The 22,816-nt window shown below is 36.2% G+C and overlaps 2 protein-coding genes across 2 annotated transcripts in view; both read right to left on the bottom strand.

Annotated features, from left to right (window-relative positions):
* Nucleotides 1-3,577: 3,577 nt before the first annotated feature.
* On the bottom strand, nt 3,578-18,761 carry LOTGIDRAFT_135144 (hypothetical protein; the record flags this gene model as incomplete). The annotated part of the gene is made up of 19 exons (XM_009068856.1): nt 3,578-3,650; nt 4,353-4,516; nt 5,153-5,265; nt 6,293-6,393; nt 6,702-6,775; nt 7,928-8,032; nt 9,095-9,152; nt 9,476-9,561; nt 10,120-10,183; nt 10,699-10,913; nt 11,366-11,431; nt 12,071-12,180; nt 12,785-12,906; nt 14,114-14,203; nt 14,677-14,779; nt 15,238-15,330; nt 16,079-16,268; nt 17,755-17,884; nt 18,265-18,761. 19 exons carry the CDS (start codon nt 18,759-18,761, stop codon nt 3,578-3,580), a joined length of 2,454 nt encoding a protein of 817 aa, XP_009067104.1.
* Nucleotides 18,762-22,126: 3,365 nt separating this feature from the next.
* The window catches only part of LOTGIDRAFT_170222 (hypothetical protein), a gene marked incomplete at both ends in the record, with an annotated part of 59,006 nt that continues 58,316 nt past the window's right edge, over nt 22,127-22,816 (bottom strand). Inside the window, one exon of the mRNA XM_009068855.1 lies at nt 22,127-22,750. Within this exon, the coding sequence (XP_009067103.1) occupies nt 22,127-22,750 (624 nt within the window). The remainder of the gene's footprint in view (nt 22,751-22,816) is intronic.

Genomic DNA, 22,816 nt, shown 5'->3' with positions numbered 1-22,816 from the left:
CCCCCCCCCCCCCACCCAAAGGGTTCAATCCAGGGGAGGGTCAAGTAATATATCTGGAGGGGCAAGTAATATATCTGGAGGGGCAAGTAATATATCTGAAGGGACAAGTAATATATCTGGAGGGGCAAGTAATATATATGGAGGGGCAAGTAATATATCTAAAGAGAAAAGTAATATATCTAGAGGGACAAGTGATATATCTGGAGGGGCAAGTAATATATCTAGAGGGACAAGTAATATATCTGGAAGGGCAAGTAATATATCTGGAGGGACAAGTAATATATCTAGAGGGACAAGTAATATATCTGGAGGGACAAGTAATATATCTGGATGGGCAATGGTCTATGGTTTTTGATTGCAGTAATGGAATTGGTCGGTTGCATTGCCCCCCTTAAGTCACAGGCCTGTTTGAACTTGACGGAGATCTTGGTTCTGCTAAGTTCCATAAAGATCAGGCAAAAACTAAACTCCAACGTGTCTACTAAGCAAAGGGCAATAACTCCAAAACAGTTGAGCCAATAATTGCCAAATTCTAACATTCATGTGTTCCCTCCGAGAATAGGAAAGGAATCTATCTGTTTTATCTTACTCTTGTTGATAACTATCACACTAGCTACAGGAGGCCAAGTGATAGTCTAAAGAGTTTTGGAATATCTTCACACAAAACCATCTTCATAATGTCATGCTATAACGAACTTTATCTTATACCTTGACTACTATAGCCATAGTGTGTGGTTGAAATTGAAAATTGGACTTCTTCCATAAAATGTAAACCAAAATTTTGTTTAAAGCAGCATTTTTAATAATGTATATTATTCGCAATCACACATTTTAACAGAATTTGGGAAAAGCATTTCCCTTTTTCCTAGCCATTTACCGATTAAAAATTTTCATATATCCTTCAATACATAATTTAAAGAGATTTTCTAAATTTTGTATGTGTATCAGGGACACTGATAGCATCAATTTACATCATTCTAATTTTCAATCAGACGTCTTTACAATTGATGCTATCAGTGTCCCTGATACACATAAAAAATTTAGAAAACCTCTTTACAATCTCTTTAAGCACTTCAAAAATAACATACATACATTCAAAAAACTTTTGAATTAAAAAAAATGAAAAATCACAAAAACCTAGATTTACAATAAATTTATGGAATTTAAAATTCAAAAAAATGAAAAATTATAGAAATATAAGAATATATTCATAAATAAAGTAGCTAGCCATTTGAGCTTTTTTTGGCAAATTCAGAAAATATAATAATTTTGACAACAGCCTAGCTGCACTAATCTTTGAGGAGGGGTTGTAGCCCATATGGTTAGAGAGTTGGAATCTTGACATCATTTGCTTGATTACAACAAATGATGGTTGTGGGTCTAATTTCAGTCAGCATGTGAAGTTAGAAAAGTCATCTTTCCTCATTATTCCAGTCGACCCAGCTGTAAATGGGTACAGATAATCCAAGAAAGATCAATACCAAGAGGTTTGGCCAAGGACCAGCTGGTAGAAAGGATCCTTGTGAACCTAAGTTGTTATCCTTGTAAAATCAATACCAAGAGGTTTGATCAAGAACCAGCTGGTAGAAAGGATCCTCGTGAACCTAAGTTGTTATCCTTGTAAAATCAATACCAAGAGGTTTGACCAAGGATCAGCTGGTAGAAAGGATCCTTGTGAACCTAAGTTATTATCCTTGTAAAATCATTACCAAGAGGTTTGGTCAAGGACCAGCTGGTAGAAAGGATCCTTGTGAATCTAAGTTGTTATCCTTGTAAAATCAATACCAAGAGGTTCAGCTGGTAGAAAGGATCCTTGTAAACCTAGGTTGTTATCCTTGCAAAAACAATACCAAGAGGTTTGGTCAAGAACCAGCTGGTAGAAAGGATCCTTGTAAACCTAAGTTACTATTCTTGTAAAATCATTACCAAGAGGTTTGATCAAGGACCAGCTGGTAGAAAGGATCCTCGTGAACCTAAGTTGTTATCCTTGTAAAATCAATACCAAGAGGTTTGATCAAGGACCAGCTGGTAGAAAGGATCCTTGTGAACCTAAGTTGTTATCCTTGTAAAATCATTACCAAGAGGTTTGACCAAGGACCAGCTGGTAGAAAGGATCCTGGTGAACCTAAGTTGTTATCCTTGTAAAATCAATACCAAGAGGTTCGGTCAAGGACCAGCTGGTAGAAAGGATCCTGGTGAACCTAAGTTGTTATCCTTGTAAAATCATTCAAATGAAATAACTGATAATTGACAAAAAAGATTACAAAATTTAAAAAAAAAAGTTACATGATCAAGATCTAGCAAAAGTACAATTCAAAACATCAAAACAAGCAGTTATTTTTATACGTATGAATATACAAAACCAAAAACCTAGCGAAGATTTCATTGGTCATTTGATAGGCCTACACATGACCTGATATGTAAATTTGGAGATTCAAAAAGACCCGCAATAGAATCTTATTCACACGACGGCCATATTGAATCCAGAATGAGGCTCTTAACGCAAACAAACAAAAGTAACGTGATGTCACTGCAGTAAAATGGCCACCTTGACGTCTTTATAGCCTTCTCCTCGAATCCCACTAACTCGAAACTAATCATATTTGACATCATTAAAATCAGAATTGATTAAGCTATTTAATGATACTTTCAAATGAATTTTACCAACACACATTTCTGAGAGACGGCAGGTTTACTCCCATTTTCTTGTTGTTGATCGAGTGTTTAATGACGTCAAATTGGCTATTCGTTTATACCACGTCGCCATCTTATAATTTGCGCTACGACCCCGCTTTCAGTATCTTAAAGATAGTGAACCACAGCCATATACGCCCACCACAGCATGCAGATGGTAAATATTCAAGATTTTGGGGCAAGGGCAATAACTCTGCTTCTAATGGTCGAAAATAGCTCAAATTCGAACTTGATCTTCGTTTTATGAATATGTATACACATACCGAATTTCATTTGATTCCATCAAAAAATCTAGTTTTTAGAGCAAATGTTGACGAACGGACCGACCGACGGACGGACAGGGGTGCCGACAATATACGTCCACATAGAGAGATGTGGGCGTATAAAAACAAGGCGTGAACAAATTCTAAATATCATGATTCATAAAAATTCTAAATATCATGATTCATAAAAATTTTGGTAAATGAGCACTATACAATAAACTTAAATAACAACATCTCCACAACGTCAAGTCTCAAGTCAAGTCCAATAAGTTACCAGGCATTTTACAAACTCTGTCTAATACCTTGACACTTAGGCACAGTTTTGAATAGCTTGACATTTTGAAGATGTTAGTTAGGGGGTGCTTCAACTTTCGAAAAAGAGAAAAAATGTCTAATGAAGTCAAGGTATTAGACAAAGTTTGTAAAACTTCCATGATACAAGAAAAGTGTCTATTGATGTCAAGGTATTAGATATAGGTTGTTATATCTTGCCTTCTGACACATATTATGGAGCAAAAACATTTTTGAATTTATTAGAAATAAAACTCCCCCCTGTATCCCCTCACTGAGCTTGACCTTGTGAAGATGAAAAGTGTCTAATAATGTCAAGGTGTAAGAGCTTATTCTTGTTTTATCAGTTGTTGTTTCCACATATCAGCATAGTGTCCATCTTCACTCAACAATTCCTCGTGTCTAAAATTACAAAACAAAACCATAATCAACATACAATAATAAACTAAGGCTGCGATTACATGTCAATGCAAACTCCAACTTAAACGCAAACTCAAAGATAGTGGACCACAGCCATATACGCCCACCACGACATGCAGATGGTAAATGTTCAAGATTTTGGGGCAAGGGCAATAACTCTGTTTCTAATGGTCGAAAATAGCTCAAACTTGATCTTCGTTTTATGAATATGAATACACATACCGAATTTCATTTGATTCCATCAAAAAATCTAGTTTTTAGAGCGTTTACAAGCAAATGTTGACGGACGGACTGACGAACGGACAGGGGTGCCGATAATGTACGTCCACATAGAGAGATGTGGCATATAATAAAACCGGACCAGAGCAAATCCGATCCAAAAACCAAAATGACAAAGTTACGTAAGTTTGTGGCGTGATCAATTGCGTTTACACACCAATAATGTTAGTGAGACCAACGTTTAATTCTTATATTTATATTCAGATACTTTTATTAATACAATTTTCACTGTTTTATATGATCAGTTATTTGAATTTACCACAAATCTTAGATTACGTCATTGTTGTGTTTTGATGATGTCATAGTATCACGTGATAAACTACAGTTTATAGAAAAATAAACACCAGTTTGTGTAACTTGTTCATTGAAGGGAGTGATAGTAGAAATGGAAATAAATTAACTTACGTTCCCCGTTCAATAATTTCACCTTCGTTGACGACTAGAATTAAATCAGCATGTATAATCGTAGACAATCTATGTGCCACGATGATCGTAGATTTATTTTGACAGATTCTTGACAATGATGATTGGATATTTCGTTCCGTTTTGGTATCCAATGCTGACGTAGCCTAAAAAAGTGAAAAAATATGAAAAATCAAAATTTGACTGTTTTTTTTAAAGGTGACACCCCATTTAGAAAATATGCTTACTAAAATTTTGCTGTAGTTTTGCTTATTACTGTATTGGATTGTCGTCTGCTAGGCGATTAGGTGCCATGGGTTCGAATCCATGGGTTCGGTAAGAACAATTCTTATGCCTGTGCCAGTGCTTCTGGGAGTCAGTCCAGTGTCGGCGGAACCCCACCATCACATATTTACTTCTGATGGGCGATTAGGTGCCGTGGGTTTGAATCCTTCTCAAGGTAAGAACAATTCTTATGCCTGTGCCTGTGCTTCTAGGAGTCAGTCCAGTGTCGGCCGAACCCCACCATCACATATTTACTTCTGATGGGTGATTAGGTGCCGTGGGTTTGAATCCTCCTCAAGGTAAGAAAAATTCTTATGCCTGTGCCAGTGCTTTCGAGAGTAAGCCTAGTGTTGGCTCTCGCCCTTTAATACCTAACCCTTATCCTCCTCAAGGTAAAAACAATTCTGATGCCTGTGCCAGTGCTTTAGCGAGTTGGTCCAGTGATGGCTTTCACCTCTTAATACCTACGCCTTTTTTTCTCATTCTAACTAAGAGGTAGTATACCTTTAAAAACATACCTCATCAAGCAATACTATGGACGGTGCCTTTAATATAGTTCTCGCTATCGCAGTTCTCTGTTTCTCTCCACCACTTAATTTTAAACCTCTTTCACCGACGACGGTATCATAACCTACAAAATATTCAAATTATTTCATATTTATATGAACGTTCAGGAAGTTTGGTCAAGGACCAGCTGGTAGAAAGGACCCCATATATCAAGAAGTTTGACCAAGGACCAGCTGGTAGAAAGGACCCCATATATCAAGAGGTTTGACCAAGGACCAGCTGGTAGAATGGACCCCATATATCAAGAGGTTTGGCCAAGGACCAGCTGGTAGAAAGGACCCCATATTTCAAGAGGTTTGACCAAGGACCAGCTGGTAGAAAGGACCCCATATATCAAGAGGTTTGACCAAGGACCAGCTGGTAGAAAGGACCCCATATATCAAGAGGTTTGGCCAAGGACCAGCTGGTAGAAAGGACCCCATATATCAAGAGGTTTGGCCAAGAACCAGCTGGTAGAAAGGACCCCATATATCAAGAGGTTTGACCAAGGACCAGCTGGTAGAAAGGACCCCATATATCAAGAGGTCTGGCCAAGGACCAGCTGGTAGAAAGGATCCCATATATCAAGAGGTTTGGCCAAGGACCAGCTGGTAAAAAGGACCCTATATATCAAGAGGTTTGACCAAGGACCAGCTGGTAGAACGACTAGACGCTTTTTCCATGTCAGCCCCTCTTACCTGTATCACTGACAAGGGGAAACTGGGTTGAAAAATCTGAAGGTATTATCTCGACCTATGCTAGGATTGAACCCTGGACCTTCAGGTTAGCGAACTAGTGTGTAACTCACTGACAGGGGAAACTGGGTTGAACAATCTGAAGGTATTATCTCAACCTATGCTGGGATTGAACCCTGGACCTTCAGGTTAGCAAGCAAGTATCTAACTCACTTACAGAGGGAAACCAGGTTGAAAAATCTGAAGGTATTATCTTGACCTATGCTGGGATTGAACCCTGGACCTTCAGGTTAGCGAGCAAGTGTCTAACTCACTGACAGGGGGAAACTAGGTTGAACAATCTGAAGGTATTATCTCAACCTAAGCTGGGATTAATCCCTGAAACTTTAACTCACTGAGCCACCGTGGCTCCTTTACCTTTAGGAAAAGCCAGAATTCGGTGATGGATATCTGCAGCAGTTGCGGCCTCATAAACTTCACCGTCCATAGCAGTTACTCGTCCGTAACGAATATTATATCTTAAAAAAATATAATAATAAGTTAACTTATATATAGTGGTAATGAAATGAAATGAATGGAGTTTTACGTCCTACTTTTCTGCACCATGTGGGCTAATGAAGACTGGCAACGCCACGCAGGGTGCATTGAGGGAAATTTCACCAGGACAGCGGCATTAGCCTGCTCTTTTTCAATTTCCAACTGTCGAGGGATCTTTAACATTTTGTGAGTTCTGCACTTTCAGAATTCAGAATTCTGATTCCATGAATGCAGACGTGCCAAATTGACCAATCGAGCGCCTCCTATGTTAGCGACCAGGTATACTTACCTAATATCATTGTTAAATAAAACAGTATCTTGTGGAACTACCCCAATAACACTTCTTAAAGACTCCTGAGTTACCTGAAACAATAGCAGGAACCATTTTCAAAACTTTATTCAAAGACATCCATTCTGAACGACTCAACGTTTTTTCCATGTCAGCCCCTCTTACCTACATCACTGACAGGGGGAAACCAGTTTGAAAAATCTGAAGCCTACTTTAGTTCGATTTTTCAGATAGCCTGTAGCACATAGGACCTCGGTTTATTGTCCCATGCGAACGACTAGATGCTTTTTCCATGTCAGTCCCTCTTACCTGCATCACTGACAGGGGAAAACTGGGTTGAAAAATCTGAAGCCTACTCTATTTCAATTTTTCAGATAGTCTGTAGCACACAGGACCACGGTTTATTGTCTCATCTGAACGACTAGACACTTTTTCATGTCAGCCTCTCTTACCTACATCACTGACAGGGGGAAACTGGGTTGAAAAATCTGAAGCCTACTTTAGTTCGATTTTTAAGATAGCCTGTAGCACATAGGACCTCGGTTTATTGTCTCATCTGAACAAATAGACACTTTTTCCATGTCAGTCCCTCTTACCTACATCACTGACAGGGGGAAACTGGGTTGAAAAATCTGAAGCCTACTCTATTTCAATTTTTCAGATAGTCTGTAGCACACAGGACCACGGTTTATTGTCCCATCTGAACGACTAGACACTTTTTCATGTCAGCCTCTCTTACCTACATCACTGACAGGGGAAAACTGGGTTGAAAAATCTGAAGGTATTATCTTGACCTATGCCAGGATTAAACCCTTGACCTTCAGGTTAGCAAGCAAGCATCTAACTCACTGAGCCACCGCGATTCCCAAGTTTTGTGAAAAAAATCCTACTTTTCTGTACTTAATTAGACTAATGAAGACAGGCAACACCATGCAGTGTTCAATGAGGGAAATTTTACCAGGACAGTGACATTAGCCTACTCTTTTTTGATTTCCAACTGTCAAGGGATCTTTAACATGCACAGCCTGTAGCATGCAAGGAGATTTACGTCCTACTTTTCTGCACCATGTGGGCTAATGAAGACAAGCAACACCATGCAGTGTACAATGATAGACAGTAGATACAGATGTACATGGTGTTTGAAATGAATGGAGTTTTACATCCTGCGCCTAATTGGGCTAATGAAGACAGGCAATGCCATGCAGTGTGAAATGAGGGAAAATTACCTTAGATATATCTTGATCATCTATAGTGATAGTTCCAGTCTCAATATCATAAAATCTAAATAACAGTCGAACAATGGTGCTTTTACCACTTCCAGTATGACCCACCTGAAAAATAGAATTCACTGTCATTTAGCCACAATTATATGGGCACAGTACTTTAGGCACTTTGTCAGTTAGGCACTTTGTCAGTTAGGCACTTGGTCAATTTGGCACTTTGTCAGTTAGGCACTGTGTCAATTTGGCACTCTGTCAGTTAGGCACTTGGTCAATTTGGCACTTTGTCAGTTAGGCACTTGGTCAATTTGGCACTTTGTCAGTTAGGCACTGTGTCAATTTGGCACTTTGTCAGTTAGGCACTTGGTCAATTAGGCACTTTGTCAGTCAGGCACTTGGTCAATTTGGCACTTTTTCAGTCAGGCACTGAGTCAATTTGGCACTTTGTCAGTTAGGCACTATGTCAATTTGGCACTTTGCCAGTTAGGCACTGTGTCAATTTGGCACTTGTCAGTTAGGCACTTGGTCAATTTGGCATCATATTGACAACATTAAGGGACCAATTCATATTTCAAGTTTAGAAATGGCTTTAAATATGATTTGAAGGTTTTGTTGAAATATTATAGACTCTATAAAAATACGATATCGTGGGTGATTGCTTGAAACCTTATATACTATATACCATATTTGGTCATTTTGACATTTTTGACTTTTTGAACCCTCGTAAAAACGCGGATCCTGTGATCAAAACCTCGTATTCTTAGTTTGATTGTAAATAACCCAAAAACCACTAATTAAATAACACGTATATAAACAGTCAGATTTAAAACCTTGTAAAATATATTATTATACGAGGTTCAATGTTCCTTTTTCTGCGGATGAAAATGAAAAACCTCGTATACTGTATTATTATACGAGTTATTGGTTCAATAGGCCGGAGATTTCAAATTGTTATACGAGGTTTATATTTCCAAGAATGAAAACCACGTATAGCGGTAAAAAAAATAATAAAAAAGATTTTAACAAAAGACGTGTACCAATAGTTTTTTGCGTTTTTCTCCAAAAGTAATTCCGCGTCAATTATATATATATTAGGTGGAGGAACTAACTAAGTTAGTGTGTGTGATTTCCTAGTAAGAAACATACATAGTTTTATATGATTAAAAAACTTACCAAAGCCAATGTCTGTCCAGGATTGACTGTGAATGAAATATTCTTTAATATCGCTTTTCTGTAAAATAAACCAAATTACATTAATACACAATTTAATACTATTTACAACATAAAGATTTTAACTTGCGACTTGAGTGAAAACATCAAAAACTTTACTAAATATCAAAAAAAAGATAAGCTCAAAATAAGATTTCACTGAAACTTCTCGACGCAGAAACCATACTAAATAACGTCTTTCACGGCAAATAAATGAACTTTGAAATTGGTAATAGTTACATGATTAAATAGTACAGTAAAATAACTTCAAATTCAGACAAAATCAACAAACAAATATCATTTTGAAGATTAAAATTGGTAAAAATTTAATCAAATCTTACTTACTCTGGTTCATATCTAAACGTTACATTATCAAATTGTATTTTACCACCTTTCATCTGTAAAACACCCGCGTTCATTTTATCTTTTACCTAAAAAAAAACCATCAAAATATAAAATGTCACTTTTTCATTGAAAATAGTATTAAAATCTTCTAATTTTCAAATATTAAACGAGTTAATGGGTACAGTGGAGAAAATGTAACTTTGACATATAATCGATTATGAAATTTGATAATCTATGATCGAAATTATAAATTCCTAGCGATGATAATCGATTATTTCAATTATTTTACCATGGGTCGTGGGTTATTTTTTTCTTTAATTTTGTAGTCCAGTCATACCATCATTTTCTCCCTACACCATTTATGTCACGTCTCTGGTTCCATCAAAGTTTTTTTTTAACGAAACTGATCTAGTATCAGCCATTTAGAACTGCGTGTGCAACCAAAAGTTCAAAGGCCACAGAGTTATGTGATTCTAACAAAACGAAAATTACGGTGATGCTCGACATTGATTCCATCATTGTAAATGTAATGTTAGAAAAAATCCATCTTCGCAGGTGTGGAAAATCCCCTTTTAACAGGACCTTTTTTTGCTGACTCTACTCCAGCCCACAACTGTCAAAATCTCTATCAGAATTAAACTTACCTCAGCATTTTCATCCAATAGATCGAACATATTTTCCATATCTATAAACGCTGTTTGGATCATTCTAAAATACAGGTGATATCCCAATTAGAAACAAACTATTTTTTCATATATCAAGGGCAGTAACTCCAGAAATATTTGTTAAATTGTACCCAAATTCAAGATTTTGTGCATGGACATTACAATGTGGGCTCTATTGCATTCACAAGCCACTATCAACATATATTCTGAATATCAAGGGCTGTAACTCTGTAAATTTCTGTCAGATAGTGGTCACACTCAATCCCATCCAACAAAACAAAGCTACACCCCACACTTTACAAGCCCCTTTTCAACATATTTTCAGTATATCAAGGGCTATAACTCAGTAAATTTTTATCAGATAGTGGTCACACTACGCGGTTTTATACAGTGTATAGAGGTTTTTTCTGTTTATACATCGATAAACTGCATAAATGTTCAGATCATTCCTTAAATACAACGGTGGTTTCACGTTCACTAGTCCCTTTTCAACATATTTTCAGTTCACAAGGGCTATAACTCAGTAATGACTAGTAAATCTAAAACTCAAGGGATTACCTGTAATATGTCCCTAGCCAGTTCAACGGTACATATAACTGAGAGATGTAGGTACCAAATAAAACATAATCTCCAACTGTTAGGTGTAGATCTTGTATACCATGTACGACGGCCCAGGCTGCTAGCATACATCCAACTAAATATCCACCAGAAATAACCAAGTTCTGTACGAAGTTCAACAGATTTAAACTGGCGGTGGAATTCCATTCTGCTTCCTGAAATAGATTTGCATATTTTCATAGACTTAAAGGGACAGGTGCACCCTTTTTTTGACCAATCGTACTTTAGTCTCAGAAACAGGAATTTTTTTAGCTAAGCTAATCAGTAATAGTGTTCACAGCTCACCGTCGAAATTTGAACCTTCAAATCCATGTGTGTCAGAATTATCTACGTTTGAAAGTTAATAAGACGACTCGTCTTTTCTTGAGACACTGCCATATATAGAAAAGACATCTATAGAAATAGAAAGTAAAATTCCTAGTTTGTGATATTTTTAAAGGAATTATGTGATTTTGGTACATTTCTAGTATTTCTGAAGACATTATATATATATTTACATATATTCAACACTCAAATCAACTCCCAAAAACGACAAATCTGTCCCTTTAATGTCACCCAAGATTAGAACCCTCGACCATTATTATTTTTTTATAAAGTTGTAAAGTACCTGATATAGTTTTATAGCTTCATCGTATCTATTTCTTTCAAAATCTGACGTACCATAATATTTTACCTAAAAATACATAAAATTCAACAATTTCAAAATCAAATTAAATTTGTCACAAGTAATGATTTGAGAAAATATAAACCATAGATGACGTCACCTTTGCCAAGGTTCTTAGATATTTTAACCAGCATTTAAGATAATGACGTCATCAAACACTTAGTTTTAGAGAAATTGCAGGAACCACAGACGTCTGATTGAAAATTAGAATGATGTAAATTGATGCTATCAGTGTCCCTGATACACATACAAAATATAGAAAACCTCTTAATAATCTCTTTAACAAGAACCACAGACGTCTGATTGAAAATTAGAATGATGTAAATTGATGCTATCAGTGTCTCTTTAACAAGAACCACAGACGTCTGATTGAAAATTAGAATGATGTAAATTGATGCTATCAGTGTCTCTGATACACATAACAAATGTAGAAAACCTCTTTACAATCTCTTTCATTTTCAGTTTAACTTCAGTTTTAGTATAATTAAAGGAACCACTAACATCTGACTGTAAATTGATGCTATCAGTGTCCCCAATACATGCAAAAACAAATTTAGAAAACGTCTTTATAATTCTGTTTTGTTCAGACAGTGACCCAAGAGTTAGAAAGGGTGAGCACTATATTTATAATTATATGTTAAAACATACTGTTTCAAAGTTGATCAAAGAATCCACGGCCGTCGTATTACAAGCGTTATCCAGTTTATTCATCTCTCTTCTATATTTAGTTCTCCATTCTGTTATCATTATAGTTAATGCTGAAATAAAAATCAAGGGAAATAACTCAAAACTTGCTCATAAAAAAATTATGAAAATCAAACTCATCTAAAATGAATTGAAATGAAGTTTTTAGTCCTAATTTTCTGCACCTGCTAATGAAAACAGGCAATGCCATGCAGTGTACAATGAGGGAAATTTTACCAGGACAGTAGCATTAGCCTATTCTGTTTTTGGGACTTTCGATTGTGAGGGAATTTGAAGTCTGTAGCACACGGGGTTTCTGTTTAATGTCCAATCTGAATGACTAGACACTTTTTCTTTCACTGACCTAATCAACTTTTCATCCAATCAGCATTGGCTAAAGTTTGTATTAAGTGGCTCACTTGATGGTTAAGAATTTCACAATTACATGACATTTTGACTGACAGCTACCAAAGTAAGTTAGATCATGCTAAGTAAACTTAAAGAAGCAATCCGCCTTTTTTGGAAAGTCGAAATTTTTTTTTTCTCAAATTTGTGAAAGCTATACTCACGACATTTTTGATCATGAAATTTTTTTTACAAAAAATATGCAAAATACTTTTGCTTTGTTCCATTCTTAACCGTGAAAATTTGACAAAAGAATTGAAAAATGAGACTTACCTAAATATACACCCATACATAAAAAGACGACTAAACCAAAAATATAATTAAAAGCTGTGATAAAATACACGATAGCTACCACGATATCAACTATTGTTGGTAAAATATTAAACACTACATAACTGAAATTAAACATTTTAATAGTTATATTGTGGTCTGAATTAATCCTTTCTTAACAAGAGTTATTTCCCTTGCTATATAACTGAAATTAAACATTTTAATAGTTATATTGTGGTCTGAATTAATCCCTTGTTAACACGAGTTATTTCCCTTGCTATATAACTGAAATCAAACATTTTAATAGTTATATTGTGGTCTGAATTAATCTCTTGTTAAAAAGAGTTATTTCCCTTGCTATATAAGTGAAATTAAACATTTTAATAGTTATATTGTGGTCTGAATTAATCTCTTGTTAACAAGAATTACTTTCCTTGCTATGTAACAGAAATTAAACATTTTAATAGTTATATTGTGGTCTGAATTAATCTCTTGTTAACACGAGTTATTTCCCTTGCTATATAACTGAAATCAAACATTTTAATAGTTATATTGTGGTCTGAATTAATCCCTTAACAAGAGTTATTTCCCTTGCTATATAACTGAAATCAAACATTTTAATAGTTATATTGTGGTCTGAATTAATCCCTTGTTAACAAGAGTTATTTCCCTTGCTATATAACTGAAATTAAACATTTTCTTTACCTGACAAGATTATTATTATCTTAGCTACCCCCCTTCCCTCCACCCCCCTGGATACAACTGAGCGTAGGAACTAGAGATAAGGGGAGATAACTTACCTCAGAAGATTATTATTATCCTAGCTACCCCCCTCCCCCCACCCCTGTGGAGTACAACTGAGCGTAGGAACTAGAGATAAGGGGAGATAACTTACCTGAGAAGATTATTAATACTGTTAGTTCCTCCACCCCCCTGGATACAACTGAGCGTTGGAACTAGAGATAAGGGGAGATAACTTACCTGAGAAGATTATTAATACTGTTAGTTCCTCCACCCCCCTGGATACAACTGAGCGTTGGAACTAGAGATAAGGGGAGATAACTTACCTGAGAAGATTATTAATACTGTTAGTTCCTCCACCCCCTTGGATACAACTGAGCGTAGGAACTAGAGATAAGGGGAGATAACTTACCTGAGAAGATTATTAATAGTTAGTTCCTCCACCCCCCTGGATACAACTGAGCGTTGGAACTAGAGATAAGGGGAGATAACTTACCTGAGAAGATTATTATTATCCTAGCTACCCCCCTCCCCCCACCCCCGTGGAGTACAACTGAGCGTAGGAACTAGAGATAAGGGGAGATAACTTACCTGAGAAGATTATTAATACTGTTAGTTCCTCTATCAACAACTCTCAAAACTTCCCCTGTTTTTCTTTCAAGATGCCAACGTAAAGATAATCTGAAAAAAAAATAAGCGGAAACCATTTTATTTCATCTCATCAGTATAGAAATGCAAAATTTTGTCAAAATCAGGAAAAAACTGTAGTCTCTTTACGTTATTCTCAGCTCTATGACGATTTTTTTGCGTCTGTACCAATCACCAGCCAATTTTTTTTAATATATCTTTGCCGGTTATTTACGCCCGCGAATCCATTCACTGGTTTACACATGCATGTCATAATTTATCGAAAAATTTATATGTTTAAACCAATCGGAAGCTATGTTGATATCATGTGATGTACAAAATGGCTTCCTCTGCCATTTTCTACCGATCACATGAATGACGAAAAAATTGAGCCGTATGACATCCACTCTTAAATATTTGCTACATGTGCCGCTTCTAGATTTTACGTAAAAATTTGCAAGTGATTATAATCGATATGATCGAGCGAAAAAAAATAGGCTCATCTGCCTGAAAATATTTTAACTTACGAATGAAGATGAGAAAATAGTTTTAGTTCTATATGTCTAGTCGTATGTTGTTGAACTCGTATCCATAACAACGACCTCATATTATTTATCAGACCTGTAGCACCTATCAAAACAGAACATAGGAATGAGTAAGCAATAAATATAACCAAATTAACTAAGTGGACTCTTCAAAAGGAATGACTGAGCTCAAGAAGACAGGCAATACCATGCAGTGTGCAATGAGGGAAATTTTACCAGGGCATATATATTTCTATTACCAACTGTCGAGGGATCTTTAACGCGCACAGCATGTAGCACACAGGGCCTCGGTTTATTGTCCAATCTTAACGATTAGACATTTTTTCGATTTCCAACTGTCGAGGGATCTTTAACATGTACAGTCTGTAGCACACGAGACCTCGGTTTATTGTCTCATCTGAACAACTAGACACTTTTTCCATGTCAGCCCCTCTTATCTACATCACTGACAGGGGGAAACCAGGCTGAAAAGTCCCCAGAGTTCAGACTGCAGAGATGGTCGTTCGCGAGAAAAAGGTTATTTTGTAAGAAAAGCGAACGTACCTGATCCACCACCCTTTAAGAATAATAAAAGTACATATATTAAGATAAGGTCATATCGGAACTGTAGGGGAGTATCTTTATTACTGAATTTATCTGGACTAGAAGTTAAACTGTTTACTGAAAAATAAAACAGCACATAAATAAACCAAGTACTAATGATCCGAACTGCAAAACAAAACACCAAATCCAAACATCATATTGGCAAAAAATTGGTAGCAGCTAATATATATAAAAAAAAAACAAGATTATCAGTCTAAGAAAAATTAGACTTTCGTTCTGTTTTTTTATAAGCTATTATTTTAATATAGCCACTTCAGTCAGGGTCTAACAACAGCCCTCTTCTCAACAGCCTTTTGACCTAGACTGATGACAGGATCACAGCTTCGGAGAGGACAGAAATATCTTTAAACAATTGGTTGCCCAGTTACATACGCCTACTTGCCTGATAAATTTTCAGTATATCAAGGTCAGTCACCAATTTGTGAAAAGCGTAGTCTCTATTGTGTTCACAAACAAATTTTAACAAGTCAAGGGCAATAACTCAAAAACCATTTATCGGAAAATTGTCAAAATTTAAATCAAAATTAAAACTATAGTCTCTATTGTGTTCACAAACAAATTTTAACAAGTCAAGGGCAATAACTCAAAAACCATTTATCGGAAAATTGTCAAAATTTAAATCAAAATTAAAACTATAGTCTCTATTGTGTTCACAAACAAGTTTTGACGCGTCTTTCCTAAGTCAAGGGCAATAACTCAAAGACCGTTCATCGAAAGATAGCCAAGTTCCTCTACAGTGTTCCATTGTGGACAGACGGACAGACGGAAAGGGGTGACTTACTGATATATTTGCTGTAAATGGGAAAAAGAACGTTGATGGCTCGGCCGGCTGCCAGAAAAACAACACAGATACCAACAATTATTTGAAGTTTAGTATAACCTTTCGGCCAGACGTAGGGTAACATCATTTTTAATTTAACGTAGACATTACTCCATGTAGAATCATTAGCGCTACTCGATGAACCAACAGCCTAAAATAAATATAAGAAAATATAACAGATGGCAAACCGAAAGTATATACACACAAAATGGCTGGTTAAAATAATTGAAATAATTGATTATCCTCGCTAGGAATTTATAATTTCGATTATCGATTATCAAATTTCATAATCGATTATATGTCAAAGTTACATTTTCTCCACTGTACCCGTTAACAAGTAGTAATCTCTTCTACATAGTTTCCCTTCAACGCATAACATACCCACAATAAACTATAATAACTGATCAAAACAAGAATATACTTCTATAACACATATCATACCCACAATAAACTATAATAACTGATCAAAACAAGAATATACTTCTATAACACATAACATACCCACAATAAACTATAATAACTGATCAAAACAAGAATATACTTCTATAACACATAACATACCCACAATAAACTATAACAACTGATCAAAACAAGAATATACTTCTATAACACATAACATACCCACAATAAACTATAATAACTGATCAAAACAAGAATATACTTCTATAACACATAACATACCCACAATAAACTATAACAACTGATCAAAACAAGAATATACTTCTATAACACATAACATACCCACAATAAACTATAATAACTGATCAAAACAAGAATATACTTCTATAACACATATCATACCCACAATAAACTATAATAACTGATCAAAACAAGAATATACTTCTATAACACATAACATACCCACAATAAACTATAACAACTGATCAAAACAAGAATATACTTCTATAACACATAACATACCCACAATAAACTATAATAACTGATCAAAACAAGAATATACTTCTATAACACATAACATACCCACAATAAACTATAACAACTGATCAAAACAAGAATACCCATTAAGATAAAGAATTTTGACAAGTTTTTAATTTAGTATTTACAGGGTTTAACAATTAATCTATTATTGATCTGTAGTCTGCCATCGATAATCTGTTAAGTTTTTTAACATTCTAGAGATATACTTGAAGTCCAACGGAAGCTATTTTCAATCTGACATTTTAGACAGACAAACGGACACGACCGGCAAATATGGCAACATTATTAGGAAATATACTGTAGTGTGCAATGAAGGAAATTTTAAAAAGACTATCACAAATGCCTGTTCCTTTCTCGGTGTCCCATCTGAACGATTAGATTCTTTTTCGATTTCCAACTGTCGAGGACTCTTTAACGTGTACAGCCTGTAGTACACAAGGCCTCGGTTTATCGTCTAATCTGAACGACTAGATGCTTTTTCTATTTCCAACTGTCGAGGGATCTTTAACATGTACAGCCTGTAGCACACAGGGCCTCAGTTTATTGTCCCATCTGAACAACTAGACACTTTTTCTATGTTAGCCTCTCTTACCTACATCACTGATAGGGCCCAGGTGGAAACTAGGTTGAAAAACACAAAGCTTTCAAATCACTGAGTAGCCACAGCTAAAGGTTGATAAATTATAAACGATGCTGACCTCATTCGAGTTGATTTTAAAATGTTGTGTCTGGTAGTTCAAGGCAGGAGCTCTGATTCCAAGTACAAAAACTACCAACGTACATGTATATCTGATTATCCAAAAACTGAATTCCACTTTATCTTGTGTACTAGAAAATATAATCATAATTTTAGAAATATTAAAACAGAAACTGAAACATGTTGTTAGTTTGTAGCCATTTTAAGAACGACGCCAGGAATGAATTCGTGTGTGTTATTTTTAACGGTCCCGACGCCAGGAATGAATTGGTGCTGGGGCTCAGATTTTATACTCAGAAAATTTGAAGAATTAAAGGCCCCGAGAACTCATTTCTGACAATTTTGAGCTGCCAAAAACTATCAAAATCTATATCTTTTTGATTTTGTACAAAGACACTGTAAATTAATCAATCTCTGCTGAACTGAAGAAGGTTTTGCTGGGGCTTAATTTTCACTTGCTGGGGTCCAGCCCCCACGGACCCCACCCCAAGGACGGGGCTGATCACATTACCTTTTAAGTTTCCACCACCATTGATCACTCCACCATGATACGATACACAAATTCTCCTTTATGAACGCCAGGCCCCAGAAACACAGTAAAACTAAACCATGACTTCGTGTAGGCAGAGACGGCAAGAGATGAGTTCGTTCCAGATTCATCAAACTCAACGACAAACACCACGCAATTATCAAGCACACACCCGTCTGCACCTGATATCCCAACACACGTTGATTCTTATACAGATTATCCTGCATTATAACGTGTATCAAAGCTTCAAATATCAAGGTCACAATGATGGCTTTATGAAGACCATAACACCACGTACTCTGCGTTGATTTGATTTCCACTTTCGTTGCGTAGCGTTTATAAATCAGACGTTGTAGAATGTAGCTGAAGAATATCAGAAATAATAAAAGACCGCTTGTAAAAGACTCAAAGAAACAAATGTTGATTCCTTTATTCTGCCAAACTGCAGTCCAGTCAGTGTTGTTACCACAGAACAGCATCTTTTTTGATTATTGTATACCACTAAGAATTATCCCTGAAACATATGAAACAAAAGTTTACTATTAAACACCATGGTTTGCTATTTTCAGGGGTTGATTTGAGTCTTGAATATATGTAAATAGTCTTCAGAAATACTAGAAATGTACCAAAATCACATAATTCCTTCAAAAATACAACGATACACTATACATGGTCCTTGGCTTGGTTGATTTGAGTCTTGAATATATGTAAATAGTCTTCAGAAATACTAGAAATGTACGAAAATCACATAATTCCTTTAAAAATACAACAATACACTATACATGGTCCTTGGCTTGGTTGATTTGAGTCTTGAATATATGTAAATAGTCTTCAGAAGTACTAGAAATGTACGAAATAATTCCTTCAAAAATATCTCAAACTAGGAATTTCTTTAGATGTCATTTCTATATATGGCAGTGTCTCAAGAAAAGATGACAGTCATTTCAACTTTCAACACACATGGATTTGAAGGCTCAAATTTCGACAGTGAGCTGTTAACACTATTACTGATTAGCTTAGCTAAAAAATTCCTGTTTCGGAGACTAAAATATGATTGGTCTAACGGATTGACTACACCTCACCTCTTGCTACAGACACACGTTTCTGATACACAATCCTCATCAGGACAGCTAGTTTTATAAATGGACGTTAACTTTCTAATATAGGACAAAATGTTATCCCAAAGATTAAAGCTTATCTCAAAATGTCGGCCACGTTTCTGATACACAATCTTTATCAGGACAGCTAGTTTTAGAAAAAAAAAAACATTTTACATTTTTAGATTGACTCAAGGTCATCTCATACTGCTGGCATGTTTCTGATAAACAATCCTCATCAGGACAGCTAGTTTTACTTGGGATTAAATGTTAGCTAATTGACTAGAGCTCATCTCATGCTGCTGTTTCAGATACACAATCCTCCTCAGGACAGCTAGTTTTAGAAATGGAGGTTAACTTTCTAATAGGACTGAATGTTAGCTAATTGACTTGAGCTCATCTCATACTGACATGTTTCAGATACACAATCCTCATCAGGACAGCTAGTTTTAGAAATGGAGGTTAACTTTCTAATATAGGACTGAATGTGAGCTAATTGACTAGAGCTCATCTCTTGTTACTGACATGTTTCAGATACACAATCCTCATCAGGACAGCTAGTTTTAGAAATGGAGGTTAACTTTCTAATATAGGACTTAATGTTAGCTAATTGACTAGAGCTCATCTCTTGTTACTGACATGTTTCAGATACACAATCCTCATCAGGACAGCTAGTTTTAGAAATGGAGGTTAACTTTCTAATAGGACTTAATGTTAGCTAAATGACTAGAGCTCATCTCTTGTTACTGACATGTTTCAGATACACAATCCTCATCAGGACAGCTAGTTTTAGAAATGGAGATTAACTTTCTAATATAAGACTTAATGTTAGCTAATTGACTAGAGCTTATTTCATCATTTCATGCTACTGACATGTTATTGGAGCTAGTTTTGGAATTTGGGACAGTTAATAAAGGACCTAATCTTGGTACATTGACTACAGCTCAGCTCAGCTCATGCCATTGTTGACACATGACATGTTTCAGATACATAATCCTCATCAGGACAGCTAGAGATAGAGTGGAGAATGGGCAAATTACGCGAACTCCCTGAACGAGGAGTGAGAACAAGTAATATATATAACCTTCAACAGAACTCACCAGACGACATGTTGTTCTTCCAAAAATGTTTATGTAATTAGTTTACATTTTGGCACGTATTCCCCGCCATACAAAACCCAAACCAGGTAAATGTGAAAGAGTTATCTCCCGTTGGATTAAAAAAGAAAAAACATGTTTTTGTGCGTCTCCTTCGACCATGCATTTTTTTTTATAATTTCGACTACCTGGCAAAATCGCTTAGACATCTGCAAAGGTTCTAAAAACGAACCGTTTGAAAAATACAAGAATTTGACCTACCGGAGAAAAAAAATGTCGGCTGCACAAATTACTCGCTTCTGCAACAAATATTTTTGTAGTGATTGTCGCGAGTCGGACAAACATCCGGTTGAAAACAATTTTTTTCTTCGTTTTTATTAAAGTTTAGATTGAAATTGGGGAGGATTCTCATAAAATGTTTTGTAAACTTCGAACTGTTTTTTCTCTATGTGTGACGACATCGCAGATAAGCTCTAGTTTCGTCGAATATTTCCATTCCGTTTACAAAGTTCGATTTTTTTTTCTACTTTCAAGCCTCAGTCATAACCGAATTGGCACAAAAATTACCACCTAAATACGATTTTAAATGAACTAAAGATTTTAATTTTGAAATATTCGGCATGTAGTCATGTTTTCGGTAGTGAAAAGACTCAAAATGTGACTTAACTACCGTCAAAATGACCAACATGCCACAAATTATAAATGCCTTGATCTTTGATTATATTTTAAGCTACGACTCTTGCCTTATCTCAGGGATTTCTATTTCCATATGGGCCAGCCCTTTAAAAAGTTTATATACTTGAAACCACACAGCCCAGGCTCCGTTTTCTTTTCTTTGGGGGAGGGGGAGGGGGAGGAGGGTGAGGGTCAGAGAATAGAATTGAACGAGGTAAACTTACCGTAACAACTGCAACCTAAAAGAATACAACGCTGACGACCAGGTCTTGCTGTTTGATATCTCGAAAAATATACCACAGTAGCCAAGGGCCTACTCGCAGTAATTCGTTCTCGAAAAAATGTCTTTGAAACCAACGACGGGTTTTGTTTTCGGATACCCACAAGTATTTTGTCCTTTATCTTATGCGTATCGTATAGTCGCTTAGTTGACATGAAAGACGATGGCGAGATGACAAAGCAGTTTTGAGAATAACCAATGCGGGGTTAAAAAAAGGAACAGGATTATTATAGAGTTTTACGTCCGACTTTTTGCACTTGATTGGCTAAACGAGGAGGGGTTGATGTTGATTCGTTGTAAAGTTATAGAAACTGTTTTATTACAAGAAGTGTTGCATTCTGTTTGAAAAATAGGAACAGAAACTCCCCTTTCAGTTAAAAAAAAAAAAATTAGGGATGTGGGGGTGGGGTTGTTGCTTGCCCCTTTTAAAATTGTTTGTATCCCTATTTCTAACAACTGGTTTTTTTTTTCTAAATATGATTTTTATACGTTTTTGTCCTAAAATATATGCCAGGATGCACCAAATCCATTCTACTTTTCAAAAGTTTTCACTCCCCAGTGTCGCTTTTTGAATCCCAAACTCGTGTTGTCCCCCATTTAAGTCAGTCTGCTCCCTATAGCTTTAAGTACCCACATTTTTAGGGTAAAAAGGCAGCTTTTCGTTAACAGATTTGGAATAAATTGTAAGTCAACTTTCAGTTTCTTTGAAGACAAAATCGAATTTTATTTTCAATTTCAGTTTTCACCACATCACCAAGATCGCGATCATCCAGGAATTCACAGCAAAAACTGTCCGGTCTTTTCCGCAAGAGCTTCTTTAATATATCACTGTAGTCCAAAATTTCCTCGCCATACTCTACCCCTAAGGCTCTTCCCTCGCTATGAAATTCGTACCCCAAGGCTATGAACTCGCTATGGTGGAGTCCGACCCCCAAGGCTCTCTCGTTATGGAATCCGTACCCCAAGGCTCTCTCGTTATGGAATCCGTACCTCAAGGCTCTATCCGCGCTATGGAATCCGTACCCCAAGGGTCTGTCCTCGCTATGGCGTCCGTCCCAGGATTTCCCTTTAAACAAAAATTCTTTGACAATGACAGAATTTCTTAAGTTATGATCGGTTGAAAGATCCAACGCATGAAGTCGGTCTTGTAAACTCTCACAAGCGCTGACGAAGGATCCGCTGGTAACGACAGAATGCGAGCCAGGACAGTAAAACGAAGCACCGTTATCTGTAAAAATACTTCTGATGGTGCTGTAGGTTCCAACTGAGCTGCTTCCATCTTCTTGCATCTTGACGTCTACACTCCGTCTTGAGTTTTTCTAGAAACGAAATCGAAAGACGAATAAGGGAAATAAGTAAGATGTTAAAGAGAGAGAGAGAGAGAG

Source organism: Lottia gigantea, assembly GCF_000327385.1.
Source record: "Lottia gigantea unplaced genomic scaffold LOTGIsca_95, whole genome shotgun sequence".
NCBI classification, from domain to species: domain Eukaryota; kingdom Metazoa; phylum Mollusca; class Gastropoda; family Lottiidae; genus Lottia; species Lottia gigantea.
This window is presented reverse-complemented; position numbering and strand designations above follow the sequence as displayed.